Here is a 16,410-nt window from a genome sequence, read left to right on the forward strand (position 1 = left end):
ATTGTATATTTTTCTCCATCCGTTTACTTTTAATTTGTATGTATCTTTATTTTTAAAGTGAGTTTCTTGTAGACAACATATTACTTTGGTCTTGTTTTGTGACCATTCTGATGGTTTCTGTCTTTTAATTGGTGTTGGGACCATTAATACATAAAACGATCATTGATATTGTTGAATTATTTTCTACCATGTTTGTTATGCTTTCTACCCATTGCCCTTCTTCCTATTTTTGTTTTTCAGTCTTTTTTCTGACTTTGTGGTTTTAATTGAGCATTTTATATTGTTCCATTTTCTTTCCTTTCTGTGTTTTTTTTCCTTTTTTTAGTGTTACCCTATACTTAGCAATATACATTTACTACTAATCCAACTCTACCTTCACATGACATTATTCTGCATCACAGATAGCGTAATTTTAGATAGTTCATTTTGCTTAAACTATCATCAATTATATTGTTGCCATTATTATGTTGAAGAAACTTATTTACTGGATCAATTAAGAATAAAAAAATAACAGTTTTTATTTTACTTTCATTTATTCTTTCTCTAGGCCTCTTCCTTTTTCATGTTGATCTGAATTTCTGATCTATACCATTTTCCTTCTTTCTGAAGAACTCCATTTAAAAATTCTTGCAAGGCAGATCTACTGACAACAAATTCCCTCAATTTTTGTCTGAGAAAATCTTTGTTTTTCCTTCACTTTGAAAGGATAATTTCACAGGGTACAGACAGAATTCTAGGTTGTTGGGGTTTTTTTTTTTCTCTCACTATTTTAAATATGTCACTTTTCTATCTTCTTGGTTCATGGTTTCTGAGGAGAATTCAGATACAATTCTTATTTTTACTCCTGTGTAAGTAAGCTGTTTTCTCCCCTGTGTCTTCTTTCAAGATTTTCTTTCTCTATCTTTGACATATTTTCAGTTTGAATATGATATGCTTCGGTGTAGATTTGTTGGCATTTATCCTTTTTGGTATACTCTGAGCTTCTCCGATTTATTCCAGTGTCTGACATAATTTGGGGGAATTCTCCATCACTATCGCTTCAAATATTGTTTCGATTCCTTTCTTCTTATTCTGGTTTCTCACTCCATGTATATTACACCTTTCGTAGTTGTTCCATAGTTTGGGGGTATTCTATCTTTTTTCAGTCTTTTTTCCCTTTACTGTTCAGTTTTAGAAATTTCTAGTGTCATATCTTTCATCTCAGAGATTCTTTCCTCAGCCATGTCTGCTCTCCTAATGATCCCATCAAATGCATTGTTTGCATTTGTTACAGATTTTTTTTATCTCTAGCATTTATTTTTATATTTTTACTTAGAATTCCCATCTCTGCTTATGTTATCCATCTGTTCTGGCATGTTGTCTACTTTTTCCATTAGAGTCCTTGGCATATTAATCATAGTTATTGTAAATACCTTATCTGATCATTCCAACATCCCTGCCATCTGAGTCTTAGTCCAATGCTTGGTCTGTGTCTTCTGTGTTTTTTGCCTTTTAATATGCCTTGTAATTTTTTACTGACGTCCAGACTTGATGTACTGGATAAAAGGAACTGCTGTAAATAGATCTTTAGTAATGTAATAGTGGGTACTGGGGGAGGGAAGGCATTCTATAGATCTATGATTAGGTCTTAGTCTTTTCATGAATTTGTGCTTCTAGAAGGCTGTGACCTTCTCTAGTGCTTCTCAGCAACCCACCACTGGGTGGGACAGGATGGCTGTAGGGAACTGGAGTTGGAGATTTCTTTTCCCCCAGATAAGTTAGGCTTTGATAAAGCCCCAACGGGTTAGGCTCTAGTAATTCTTCCTCTCGAGGGCGATCTTTTTCAAGAAGAACAGAAATGCTCTGCTCTGGGTGTATTTCAAAGTGGCTGCTTTCCGTCTCCTTCTGCTGGAAGCTTAGGGGTTTTTTCCTCCAATCTTTACCTTGATGATCTGGTAGGGCTCTTAGGGATACAACTCACAAAAGTGTGGGTACCTAAGACTAGACACCCCTCTAGAGTTTTTAAGTCTCAGACTTGTCCACCTGAGCCTCATTAATTCATTAATTATGGCTTAAGCTTTCCTGCTCTGGTGCTGGTTCTCACAGAGCTCTCTGCTCATCAGTTTCTGTTCTGGTGGGTTAGGTTTCTTTGTATTCACCTGTTTGTCTCTGTGGTTTTGGGAGCTGCAGTTTGTCCTGTAACCTCAAGTATCTGACAAAAAGCTAAGAAGAGTTGTTGATTTTCAGTTTGTTCAGCTTTTTACTTGTTAGAACAGACTGATGACTTCCAAGCTCTTTACATGTTGGACTGTAAACAAGTCTTCTCTCTAATTTTTTATGATCCATTTTTAGATGTTGTTAGAAATTTGTTATTATTATTATGGGCCTTTGAGATTAATGGAACTACATTTGGAGATTGGAGATTAAAAATATTTTAGGCAACAATCTGTTAAAAATCAAAATGGGAAATAAATTTCCTTGTGTCTTTAAATAAGATTGCAGAGAAAAGTCCTTTCACTTTAGGGATTTCCCTGCACAAAACACTTTATTTCATTATGTTCACAAAGTTTTTCTGACAGTTTTAGAAGTTTTCACTTAAAAAAATCCAGATCTGAAACACAAAGCTTAAAAGAGAAATAGAAAAAAAGAGAAAAAAAACTTCCATTTATCCACAGTCATTTCCAAGCCTCAGTTCTAAATCCAACCTTCCTCAGCAATCTGTAATTATGGACCACAGCATTTAGCTGTCTATGTATAAGAAAAAATGAAAATTCCAAGCAATAACTCAAAACCTCCATAACCAAGCAAGCTACTTTTGATACGTAGGTTGTAGAAAATAATACTGTGGTACGATAATGATTAATTCCATTAACAAGCATATTGAACACCATCTCTTTGTGTAATTGGCTAGGTGCCGGTAAGTTAATCTGACTTTTCCAAAGCATTATATTTACTTATGAGAAGATAGAGTATTCATACAAGTTGGTATTAATTTTAATGTAACTTGTAAGGAAATGTAATGAAATCCTTCACTAGAAATAACATATTGTTCTGGAATGGGTGTCTTTGGGGTCAAGGGATCTGGGGTGCCATCTGTGACATTTGGATAAGTCACCTTACTTCTCTGAGGCCCATCTTCTTCATGTGTAAATTAGGAAGTAAGAGCTCTTACAGGATTACTAGGATCAGATGAGATAACACTTGTAAAGTACTGTCACACACTTTCTATTGGGCATTATATGTTAGTTCCACTCCCTTCCATTCTAATACGTATATAAGTGCTCCTACATTAATGGAGAGCAGAAGTATTCTTTTGTTGGGGCCACATTGTGCTTTAATTTTCGAATTTGAATGATTTGACAACATTTAAAAAATTAAAGGAGTCCACATAAAATCTGGATTTCTGTTTTTTCCCGAAATTTACAGTGTCTGGGACCTCCATGGAGGATCCATCTGCTAGAGCTTAAGGGCATTGTGAGCCGGGTTTTGAAAAAGGTTCATGAACAGAGTATGTGCTTAATATAAACTTAAAGCTGTGGGTCTCTGACAGGACCTCTGATTCGAGCTGGCTCTCATGGGTCCTTAATGGGTTTCTTTTGTGCTTAAAGATGATCAGCAATGAAGTACGTAGCTTGACGTTCACTGACATTCATCCACACAGATGGAGGATTAGCAAGGAGATAGATCTTTTCCAGTCCAAAGCTTAGCTTTTGTTGGTGCACACATCCCCCAACCCCCTTCACCACCAGAAGCACATTCGCTGTCATTTCTAACCTATAAGGATTAGGTTAGAACACAAATAAGAAAAGACAAAGAGGGAAGGTTGGTGAACTTGGCAATGCCCTTCTTCATAGGCAGAACGAAACAGACTATTGAGGCAGGTATCTGCATAAATCAGTCCAAAACAAATCAAAGACATTCCGGCATAAAGGGGATGTTTTGTAAAGGGGATGTTTTGCCTGAATTATGGAGCTAATTATCTCAGTCCTCCACTTCAGTGTTCCTGGGGGGACCTGGCTTAAGAATGCGTTCCCAATGAGCTGCCAGATTCAGAAGTGCAGAGAAAATGTGTTATTGTACCCGCAGCTGCAGAACCTGAGCCCAGTTGCTGCCTCTATCCAGAACACCTGTTGAGAACAACCAAGCTCAGACTAGCATGGCAGGCTAGAAAATAAGGCGGGGGGTGGGGTGTAGGGTGGGCTTCAGAGAAGGCCATCACGGTCTGCACGCTGGCAAGAGAAGAATGCCAGCTCCCAGAGAAGCCACTCCGGGTTGCTTTTTAAAATCTTTACAACTTTAACGCTGTCATAGAAGTTATAGATGATTTTCATTTTTCTGTTTAAAATGGATCTTTTTCTCCCACAACTTTTAGTCATAAAAAGGGCAACTTATTAATGCAACCCTTCTGCCTTCAAAGTATGAAATTAAAAGATTATTATAACTACAGGCAAGAAAGCATTTGGATTATGTGGCATTTGGAAATGACAATAAAGATTATCCATATGGTCTGATGTTGTCAATGTCTTACATTGCATTAGCAATCACCTAATATGGGCGTGATTTTGATTATGTGACTCATTTTAAATTCTGCTGTGTCCTAGGTCAATCAGAGTCAAGATGATTTACTAGAAATGGCTGCCATTTTCTTTTGTAAATGCTGCTGAGTGCTTAGGCAGAATTAGAATATTTTAGGACGTAATATCTTTGGCATTATGGTGCGATAGTCTTAAACCTTCTCACTTTATACCTTTCTCTTAAGCATCTCTCATTCTATTCTTGGCTGTCCCAGGTACATAAAACAACCTCTGGTAGTAAGAACTGTAAAAATTTGCTTCATCTTTTTATTTGTGTGTCACTTCCCTTACGTTTTTATGGCTTTGTCCAGGTATCTGTAACTTGAGATTATGAGTTTTTGACGGTCACTGAGCAGGATGCAGAGGCCAGAATTAAACCGTGTCTCTAAAATAATGGGAAATCTCTCTAACTTCCTTGACCTTTTTGTATTCTCTTCCATGGAGGGAGGGGACATAGGGACTTACTCCTTTGCTAAACTCTCCGCGGGATGCCAACACCTTGAAATTTCATTACCCTTTGCTCTGTTGACCTGCCTGGGTGAGGAACTAGTCTGGAGTCATGGGGAATTTAGTCATGTCACAGCCATCTGAGAAGTCAGGATATGCCATCCGATGCACCCGAGGCCTGAGCTCCCCTGCCCTGGGTAGGCTGTGTGTCATGCCTTCTCCCTTTCTGCACATCACCCAGTTGCACTCCTCTCTTCATTCCTTGCCTACTTTTGTTTTTTAGTTCTACAATACGCCTCCTAGATCCGTCCCTGGATTATTTCAGTTTTGTTTGGCAGATATTTACTAGGAGATCTACTCTTTGACACTGAATGTAGAAAAAAATATAGTAAAAAGTAACTCTAGAAGCTTCTCAGTAAAATGGATTATGATTGTATTGTGCTAGGGCCATTGGTCATTTTAATTTAGCGTGTAGCAGGAACACAGAAAGTAATATTTTAGGCTGTATATTCCTGATGTCGCTGTGGGTTTTTTGAGGACGGGCAGAGGATGTTTTTCATCTCTGCATCCGTGCAGTTGGCAGAGAACCTGACCTCTAAAAGCCACCATAAATAGATGTTTTGAATGAATACCAATAACTCCATAGAAGTTATTCCTGGACTCAATACACATGTCAAGGCCCCATCTTCCATTCACATTGCATGTCTATATAATGAACTCTTTGTCCTAAGGAAACTAGCCAAGAAGCGGAAGGAGACAATGAGCAGCACCCGGCAGGAGATGACCGTGATGGTGAACTCAATGGACAAGAGCTATGCCGAGCAAGGCACCAACTGTGACGAGGCGTTCTCGTTCATGGACACACACAATCTGAACGGGAGATGTAAGTACCTACATTTCTTAGCTTCTAATACATTTCTGTGGTTCTTCAGGATACTGGATAGTCCTGGGCAATTAAAAAAACAAAAAAATAAAACTCCCTGAAGAATCCTTATGCCCTGTTGGTTTCACCATCCCCTTAAGTAATTCCGAAAACTTCTCTGGGAGCGCTGGATTGCCTAGGAACAGATGATACTGCAAAGCTGGTAGGACCAGAGCAGGGAGCACAGGAAGCCACAATTAAGTTTCTATAAAGCATTAGAGAGCATTAATGAGAAGGCTTTTTTTTTTCTTGAAGGAGAAGGCACCTGCTTCTCATCAACCTTTTTGTTGTTGAGTTCCTGTTCGTAAGCTAGCCAGGTGTGGAATTGCACAGTGAAGCCTGTTCTAAAACAGTTCGCTAAATTGAGTAACAAGTTAGTTGTTTATTTGTTTAGCTGACAGGTTCTGCCTTTATTATAGGGCTATTAGCGGCAATTAATAAGTTAAACTGTATTTGCGCTTCACAAGTCTTACATCTCACACCAGGTGGGTAAACCGAGTTTCAGCTAATACCTTCCCGAACTACCACCTGTGATCCAGGTACAAGGCATTATTTTAGAAAGCTACCAATCAGATTGAGTATATGAAGAACAAAAAGGAGCAGTTGTTGTGTCCCTGGTGATCTTCTCAGAGACCAGAAGTCCCACGTTGGATGCCTGATTCTGTAGTGCATGGCCATGCTGGGTTCAAGGTCAGAGGTTTCTTTCCTGTGTGAAATCCATGCCCACAGACTGCTGCTGATGCTGGCTGCAAAAATTCAGCAAGAGGATGGAACAAAAATGCAGCTATCACCGTGCAGAAAGGCTGGAACCGTGACTGGGAAGCACAGAATTGGGGTCTCAGGGGCTGGGGAGCAGGGAGAGGCCTTATACCAGCGTGGACAGTGTATGCCGCGTCCTGACCACCCACTTGGCCTGTTCTTTTTCTGCAGCTCCCAGGCGCCTCCCCCCATCTCCCAGCCCCTTCTCCAGTCACTGTGTGGTCAGTGTCCACCTCTCCCACACTTTGCCTTTCTCCTACATTCAGTGAGGCTCCAGAGAGTTCTGCCGCTGACTGCTTTCTGTTTATGGTGGCTGTAGTTGCCTACCTCTTCCTACTTAGAGTCACTACATTTTATTCTTCTTGCCCAGCGGGCAAGGGTTCAGCAGGCATGTCTGTCAGCTGAACAAGGGTTCACAGCGGAGCCTTGCCCAGCGGAGCAAGGGTTCAGCAGGCATGTCTGTCGGCTGTCACCCCAGTGGGGAGGGTGGCTCTCCTCACCCTCAGTCATTGCTCTTTGCCCTTTGGTGTCATTTTCAGTGTAGGTGACATAATCTATAGTACTCCAGTATCCCACAAACTGCATCCCCTTTTTTCAAAGAATCTTCTCTTTTTTTTGTATCAAATAGTTCATATATACATACATATATATATATATATATATACACGTATATATATATACATACATATATATACACACGTATATATATATATATACATACATTTATATATATACGTGTGTGTATATATATATATATACGTACATATATATATATATATATACATATATATATATTGCATTCAGTGACCAAATTAAAGCAACTTGCGATGCACTCTTGTGGGCTGGGATGGGAAGAGTCCCGCCTACCACCAACAGGGTCAGAATCCTGGTAGTAGTGATCATTTCTTCAATGTCATTATGAAAGAGGCCACACAGAAAGGTGTTCTCACTTTCTAGGATAACCCATTAATGTTCCAAATTTCCTATTTCATGGTGAAACTCCTCACGCATAAATTTACTAGGAATTACCTGCCCAGAGTGGAAACCTACATGAGTAGTTTCTAGGCTTTTGAAGTTTGAACAACAGGGGATATTTGCCTCTGGACAGGAAATTTAATTTGGCAGTTACTCTTCAAAAAGTGAGAGTATCTGTAGAAATCCAAAAATGCTCAGGCAAAGAGGTTGCTGCAGAAACCAGCATCAGCTTCCATGGCTCATCTGCCATGAGCCGTTATTTTGTGCCTCCTGTCAATAAAGCCAGTGGAAGAGGAAACACAGCAGTAGGCGTTCCATTTGTCCCCCACTCTTTGAGCAATGACAAGGTGCCATCGAATCCCCAACCATCAGGAGTGACCCTGACAGCAGACTTTATCGTAGTGCTCTCTTAGTGCCTTCAAAATAAAAGGCGAGCTGCTGAGGGAGGAAATGTGCAGGAGAGGGGTTCATTAGACCCCTAGGCTTCCAGCCCCAAACCAATTGCAAGTCTGGGTACGTCTGACATCTTTTAGGGTCATGAGGCAAGTAGCTTTTAGAAATGAGACACTGAAAAAAAATGAAATTGGAAAATTTAAAAATAAGCACAAGAATATTTATGAGAACGGGGGATCTGTCCACCAAAGCAAATGGGAGTTGTACCATCTTCTTTTAAATTTTTTTTTAGTGTTTGTTTATTTTTGAGAGACAGAAAGGTACAGCGTGAGTGGGGGAGGGGCAGAGAGACAGGGAGACAGAGTGTGAGCAGGGGAGGGGTAGAGAGAGAGAGGGAGACAGAATCCGAAGCCGACCCCAGGCTCTGAGCTGTCAGCACAGAGCCCCACACCAGGCTTGAACTCACAAACCGTGAGATCATGACCTGAGCTGAAGTTGAACACTCAACCAACTGAGTCACCCAGGTGCCCCTGTGCCATCTTCTTTTAATATGTTATACCAGGGGGAAAATAAATGTGTATGGTGGGATTGGGCTTAATTTTTACAAAAGACAAGAGTATTTAAAATACATTTTTTTAAAAAGTGAAAATAAACACAGCTATTTCGTATCTGCTTTGCGCATGTTTACCAATGACATAAAAATGTCTGCAGGTAATAGGCGTTCTTCTCGCTGACCCTAGCACATTTTATAAGTACTCAGGTTTTTTGTTCTTATTTTCATCAGTTGCTCTCTTTTTTCCTGGCAGTTTACCATAAACATGCATTGTAAATATGATACCTCTTTAATTTAGAAAAATATCTTATAAATGACAGGCAGTCTGGATTCTGGTTCTTGGTCTGTCATTTATTAATTCTACATTTTAAAAATATAAACAGAAGTTTAAAAACACCGTCATGAAGGAACTGCTTTAGGAGAGCTAAAATATATTAACGTGTCAGCAGAATAAAGATAACATACAGGTTTTTAGTACTGTATTTAGTACTGTGTTTAGTACCTAAACACAGGTTTTTAGTACTTCTTCCCATAATTAAATGATGTAATTGGGTATTAGTGTCCTGATCCAAAACTTTAGCATCAAATAAATCGTATAACTACATCAGAAAGTTAAGATTTAGATTTACGTTTAACCAGCTTAAACACTTGAGCACAGTCAAATCATTTATCTTTACACTTTAATGAAATTAAAGTGATTGTAAAGCACTAATCAATTAAGATGTTGAAGAGAGTTCACAAACTACTTTTAGAAAAGGAAATATCCACTTTAAATGAAATCAGATAAATTGGATGGGATTGACTTCCCCTCTCCATAACAGGGAGAGAGAAGCGGTCTAAGAGTTAAATCCTGAATCTTTTGGAGGAAAGTTTCAAAGAAAAATAAGCATTTTTTTATAAAGATTTAAAAGACTAATAGAGCGATATACAGGCATGCAGCTTTCGTCTTAAATATAGTGCACATGAAACATCACCTTTATTTTTCATAAACCAGGTCATAACTTTGTGGAAAGTTCTCAGAATATCCAAAATAGGAGGAAGGAGAGGAGTTAGCAAACTGCAAAAATTGACTTTAAATTCTTCAAAAGCCATGTGTAGACACCTTCTCATACCCTTAGTTTAAAAAAAGAAAAAAAAAAAAAACAACTTGGTGTGATGCTAGAATTCTACAAGCAAAGGCTAGAAGTCAAAATAAAAGTCTAATGAATTTCTCGATTCAAAATGGCGGCAGAGGTTATGGGGGTTTTTCCTCATTTGTGGGGTAAGAAAACCTTTTAAGCGATAAAAGGGTACCTGCCTCTAAAATACAAGTGATTCCCTGGAGACAGCAGGGAATGATAAGATTGACCACATAGGCTTCAGTAGATGTCTGGCGTTTCTTCAGTCAAGTCTCTACCAGTATGGTGTCCTTCTGAGTGACCTTGGAGGGCTGTGTTTTCAGGCTTTGCCTCCTGCAACTGCTGACTAGTTCTTCTCTCCTTTACAGCTGTGTCTTCACCATCATCCTTCACAATGAAAACGAATACACTGAGCACATCGGTGCCCAATTCCTACTACCCAGGTAACAGATTCTTCCACTGTTGCATCCGTGCATAAGCCCTTAGCAATCAGTATCAGTCCACGCTCTCACTTTGCTGTCCATGATGCTTTAGGAGCTTAATATGTGTGATGTGTTGTAACCCGATGCTTTCTATGGCTTTCTGCGGGAAAAGTGGGGGGCCTTTCATCAGTCATTTACTGTTCTCTCTCTTTTTACTTTCTCTGCATTGACCTGCTTATGATGTATGACAGACCCATTTGTGCCAACTGCAATTTTAGGTGAGAACATTTCCCTTTATCACAGTTTATTGCAGGAGTAATTTACAAAGTCAGTGGCCACTCTGTAGGAGCCTGGAGTTCTAGTCTATATGATGCAGTGATTGTAAGCAGGACAAGGGGGTGGCGGGTGGCCTGGGGGGAGGGCAGAGATAATAAAAAGACTTTCTCCAAACAGTCTCCATTGATAAGAAGGGTTAGCCTCATGTTATGTTGGAAATGATACCAAAAGACTCAAATGAACGATCCCAGCTCTAATATTTTCCCTTTCTGTGTTCAGAACTTCAAGTCAGATTTGATCCCAAGGAAAAACACAGTATGTCATCACTCAGCTGTGTATTTCTAAGAGCTGAATTCTGTAATGTGAGGTCGTAAAAGTAAAAATCACTTCTTATTTTCACTTACCACTAAGCACTAAAAACTTCAATTTCAAAAATAGCATTTTTTTCTGATTATGCCAAATGTTATGCAGAAAAATGATCACAGTCGAGTTTTGGCCCCCTACCCCTCCTCCACACCACTCACGGCCCCCGCCCCAGCATTCCAAAGTGTCTGTCACGTGCTGGAATTTCAAAGGAGCTGATGTTCTCAGCAGCAAAGTGACAAGATGGCACTTTATAATCACATGGTGTATTATGTGTCAGATGTCACGAGAAATGAAATAAAATGTTAGCCCAGTGGGGCAGAATGCAGTGAAAATATGAGCTGTTCCCAGCCAGGAGCTGAAAAAAAAAAAAAAAAAAATCCCATTTGTCCCATGTAAGAGGGTTTTGGAGAAATGGCATTACCTGGCTATAACCAAACCAACATGAGCTGCTATTGCATTTGAGATGCATAAATAACCCAAGTGTATCACAGCTGTGTTCTCTTTCTACTACTAACCTTACCAAAAAGGAGCACAACACAGACGACTTCAAGGTATATACCAATTCACCGTAGCAAGACTTTCATCCACAGCTGTTCGACTTTCTGCTTCCTAATTCTCTTTACAAGGGTTGATATCTTTGCAACACAGTTTTTCCCCCTGTGCTTCTCTTTTCTCTGAGTTGCTACGATTTTCACATAGAGGGTCATTTGTTTTCCTTACGGTGTTTTCTGGGCTTAAGCAAGTTTGTGGCCTGAGTTCCATAGGAACTCAGACAGAAGTTTAAGAACGGACATAAACCCAAATTTTTAAATTTGCATCATTTTGAGGGCTAACAAACAGAGCTCACCAACCTCCCTTCCCCCCTTAGAGTGCCAGCTATATGGGGAGAAGGCTGCATTTTTATTCTTTTCATACATAAGGGGCACAGGCTAATTTTAGGCACCCGAACAATGTAATCTACATGCAGATGACATTTGCAGAATCTTCCGAGAAGCGAAGATTTGCGATTTCTTTGTGTGCCGTGGCATTCATCCTGCAGCTCCTCCAGTAGACGTTCTGACCTTGGGGGAGCTGGAGTAGGGAGGGCTGAGCTGTGCACCATCAGAGGGAAGAAAACGTTCAGATTGCACAGCAGGATTAAGATAAGCTTATTAAACAAATATCATTTTTTAAAGTCGCTGCTTTGTTATTACAAACACTAATGACATCTTTTAAACTTGGTTAGGCTTCTCTACCAAAAGGGAATCACTTGAACAGACAATTCAAGTAGCAAACATGATGTACGTTTGTGAAAAGTAAGTCAGCCAGATTGACAAGTAAGTGTGATCACGTCTGGCTTACGTATGTACCAATGCAGCACACGGCAGTGCTTGCGAACCGTTCCCCCCACGAGTTTGGTGCAAATGTGAGTCTGTATATCCCATAGTAAGCATTAATGAGGTTATCCCTTGACACCATGGGAAGAAGATAAGCTGTACATCTACTCTGGCACATTTGGGGAACAACGCTATTGCAATTTACAATTAAGACGAGCAAATGCTCACAAAATTTTTGTGACTTGGAGCTTGGCACCCTAAAATCCTCTGTTATCTCCACCTTTTATTCTTATGTGCTGCGGTGCCCAGCTTAACGTACAGAGTTTTAGTACGCCTTTACATCATTGTCTTGCCAAGACAAAAAGAGAGACAGAGAGAGAGTAAGGGAGAGAGAGGGAGAAAGATTGATAGGTAGATAGATAGATAACAATTGACAGATATAGACCTTTCTCGGTAAATAAATGCTAATAGATACTGATATCAGGGTAAGTAAATATAATAGCACTCAGAAATATAGCACTCATTTCAATTCCAGTTCTTTCAGCTGGTTTGTTGAGAATTCAAGATAATCTATTAAAGGATATAGGTAGAATTAATTCACAGTTCTTCAAAAACCATCAGAACTGTTAGTGAGAAGCTGTGTTCCTGATTTCCTCTTAGGCAAAATTCGTAACTGAAAAACATTGTTAGTGGATAATTTTTAGGCAAACACAGGAAATCAGTGACAAATGATATATATGTTATCAGTGATCATTCTTTTTAAAAATCACTAATTAAATCGCTAATTTTAATCACGAATCACTAATTTTGGTAGAATCAAAAATTTCTAATAGGGTAGGTGACCCAGTTTCGTAACACATATGGCACGAGAAACCTTCTATTCCCCCCTCGATATCTATGTACTCGATAATCGCACTCATTCCTTAGATGGCCTCGGTAGCGTTTAAATGCGTAAAGATGGGTCCGCACGCTAGTTATGAGGCCGAGATCATAATGCAGCGGGGGTGGGGGCGGGGTGGTGACGAGCATAATGGTAACAGTGGTTGTCGCTCTGGGAATTAAACCTTCCAAGAATGCCTGGCCCTAGGACCAGAGTTGTGTGGGAAGTTTAGAAGGTCAGTCCACAATGGAGGCCATTTAATTATGTTCCTCCCAAAAGGTACAGAACTGAGAGAAGGAGAGATGCACAGGGGGGAAACTAATTAATGTTCCATTTATTTTAGTATAAAGAACAGGACTTCCTGCTGGAGTGGCTAAAAAGCTCCACGGGCTCAGTACTTCAGCAGGGACCCTGCACCCCCTTGATGAGCTTGGCAGTCGCCAGCAAGCAAATGTGATGTGAAAACATCCCGGCTTACTCGCGGCTGTCCTAATAAAATGGGAACATCCGAGTGGCTACATTTCAAAGCAAATCCAAATGAGAGACCAACTCATAAAATCAACTTACCACCCTTTTTTATTTTGTCTTTGTGTCTTTAGCCACCTTGTAGTGACCCAGGTGCCATTTCAGCAACAGCAACATAACTACACTTGTGTCCCACCTTTCATACCATGCATCCCCAGGTGCTTTGCAATGCAGATAGTACTGAGGTTTGAAAACCAGGCCCAGCTAACCGAGTGTCCTTGAGCTAAATTTCCTTTGGAGCTGAATCTCTCAGTTAAAAAAAATAAAAAAGGAAATAAAGAAAGAAAGAAAGAATACCCATGGCTGAATTCCCTATATGGATAAACAATCTGGTAATTTTTTAAAAAAATGAACATACCCATTTTTTATGTATGTTTTAATTCTTTATACCTGAACTCAATTTTGATTTAACATTCTCGTTTTAAGTGAAGGGAGCATTGTATTTTGTGAGACACATCCTCAGTCACAAAACGGCTAAAGGGATTCAGCACTATAATGAGCTAACCTGTAGCACGTCCAACTCTTAATCTAATAGCACCTTCCTGCGTAAGACTTTTTTTTTTTTTTCAAAGCTACAATTTCTGCAGTTCATTAATCTAATTTGCTAGGAGTCTTCCATTAAAATATAGCCTCTTTAGGCTTATTTGACCAAATTTTGACATTAGTTCTGTCGTACCATTTGGTTTGACCTGTTCGAGGAATTTAAATGAGAAAATGTGTCAAGTACAAATAAGACTTTTATCTAGTCGTTACTTAGTTCATGGGGGATAAAAAAGCGATTATGATACTATTTTAGCCTCCTTTTTGTTATTGAGTGTTTCAATAAGACACCCCCATCCTAACGTGATGGGAGACTTGAGGCTTTGACCTCTGATCACCTACGAAGAGAAAACCTAACTATAAAAGTAAAGCACAGAATTAAAACGACCTGTAATTATTCACACAGTACTATTGCTTATGCCCTGTTTCCTTTTTCTCCTCCTCTTTTCTCCTGATATGTACCTTCTTAAAAGTGCCAATAAATGGTAAGTTCCCCCATTCACCCACGGAAAAGGTGTGGAGGGATCGGGAGTGTGTGTCTTATCTGTAGATTCGGACAAAGCCAGCTGGTTCTGCTGCGTGCCGGCCTGCATGTTAGCTCTTGTAGAACATTCCATGTGTGATGTGCTGGTCCACAGTCTTCTGTCAAGCTTTCCGTCACTGGCGCATGCAAGGGACCCATCAGACCCAGTTCCGTTTTCGATTTCCGCTTTCCTTGGATTTCATGTGTCAAGTTCATGTTTTCATCGCTAGCTTTATAAGCCAACCCATTCTGTGCACTTTTATTTTGCTCACGGAACATTTGTACGGAGTTTGTTTACTTCATCATACAAACTGGTCAACGGATCTTTGGAAGAATAAATACAAGGCTGGCTTCGCGCCAGTCCTTGGTGAAGTTTCAGGCTGAAACTTCCATAAACCTCAGCACCCAAAGGCTGAAGGGTTCCTCCCAACTAGCTCTGTGAAAGCGATATATCGTTTGGACTGCTTTGTAAAAACGGAGATCTCTGCCTCATGCCTATTAGTATCGCCAATCCCATTCAGGTTTCTAAACATTTAACTTTCCTCTTTGGCTGGGCCACCACCGTAGGGACTGTGGTGGCCGTAGGTGGAAGGGATGGCGCCGGCAGCTTCTTCGCGTTCTCGGGGGCCCCGCTGGGCCTCCCTCACGCCCTTCATGGCCTTCTCTTCCCAGACGAAAGCCACACGATGGCCAGCGACACCAGCAGCCTGGTGCAGTCCCATACTTACAAGAAGCGCGAGCCGGCCGACGTGCCCTACCAGACCGGGCAGCTTCACCCCGCCATCCGCGTGGCAGACCTGCTCCAACACATCACGCAGATGAAGTGTGCCGAGGGTTATGGCTTCAAGGAGGAATACGAGGTGAGAGCCAGCTCCGCGCGCGGGGCTCCTTCTTGGCCCCCCGGGCCTGCTGCCAGGCACTGTGCTCCCCACTGCTGCAGCGGGGCAACGGGACCCTGTATTTCATCCAGACACCCGTTTCGACCTGGCGATGAGACTTACTGCTGGGAAGGTAACGTACGTAAAATGCAGAGAGGAGGGAGGATCCCTTTCCCTTGTTCCCCAGAAGCGCAGCAAGAACAGAGGCCTGCCAGGGTCTCTCCCCCCGTTCGTGATTATCCTTCTTGGCTTTTTGTGTGATTAAGAATGATGTGAAGTTCCTAATGCTGTTGTGCTGGCTGTCCGGGAAGAAACTGTCCCCTTAACACAATTACAGGCCAACCAGTGATGTCATGTGCTGGAGACGAGACCACAGTGAAGGGACTGGCTCGTGTCACGGCTGTGACAGCTGTTGTCCCTCCAGCCCAGAGAGCACGTGGCTGTAGCGGGATCTAGGGCAGGCAGGTTTCGGGAGCATCTCCAGGCATGGTGACATGCTCCTACCTTACCTGAAATGCAGGGCTGTCTTTACCACCTCCGTCGTTAGCTAATTCCTTCCGTTGGCAAGTCATTCAGGAACCGGAGACAATTAACTGATCTGAAGAAACCTGTTTCAAAGAGGCGAACCATCACTGGAGTGTGTGTTGGGCAGGGCAGGGGGGGTGGGGGTTGGGCTGGTGAGGGGGAGGACTTCTCTGTGTACCTTAGTGAGTAAAATTAGTTCACACTCATTGGTGAAGAAAAAGTAGCATACATACAATAAAAACAAGGTTATATATGCGTCGTAGCTTTTTACGTTTTAGAATGCGTTTCTGGTACTGCCTTTACCTAACCACCTCAAAGCTGCGAAACGTTCTGTCTGGAATTAAGAGTATTTTAGGGGCGCCTGGGTGGCTCAGTGGGTTGAGCGTCTGTCTCTTGACTTTGGCTCGGGTCGTGATCCCAGAGTCATGGGACCAAGCCC

General features: G+C 41.1%; 1 protein-coding gene across 3 annotated transcripts in view; it reads left to right on the top strand.

The window, feature by feature from the left end:
• The window catches only part of PTPRM (protein tyrosine phosphatase receptor type M), a 790,291-nt gene that overhangs the window by 636,186 nt on the left and 137,695 nt on the right, over positions 1–16,410 (top strand). For all 3 annotated transcript variants that reach the window (XM_049619708.1, XM_049619706.1, XM_049619707.1), the window contains 3 exons: positions 5,732–5,883; positions 10,089–10,163; positions 15,241–15,428. In XM_049619708.1, coding sequence (XP_049475665.1) covers positions 5,732–5,883; positions 10,089–10,163; positions 15,241–15,428 — 415 coding nt within the window. The remainder of the gene's footprint in view (positions 1–5,731; positions 5,884–10,088; positions 10,164–15,240; positions 15,429–16,410) is intronic.

This window comes from Panthera uncia (genome assembly GCF_023721935.1).
Source record: "Panthera uncia isolate 11264 chromosome D3 unlocalized genomic scaffold, Puncia_PCG_1.0 HiC_scaffold_8, whole genome shotgun sequence".
NCBI lineage: Eukaryota > Metazoa > Chordata > Mammalia > Carnivora > Felidae > Panthera > Panthera uncia.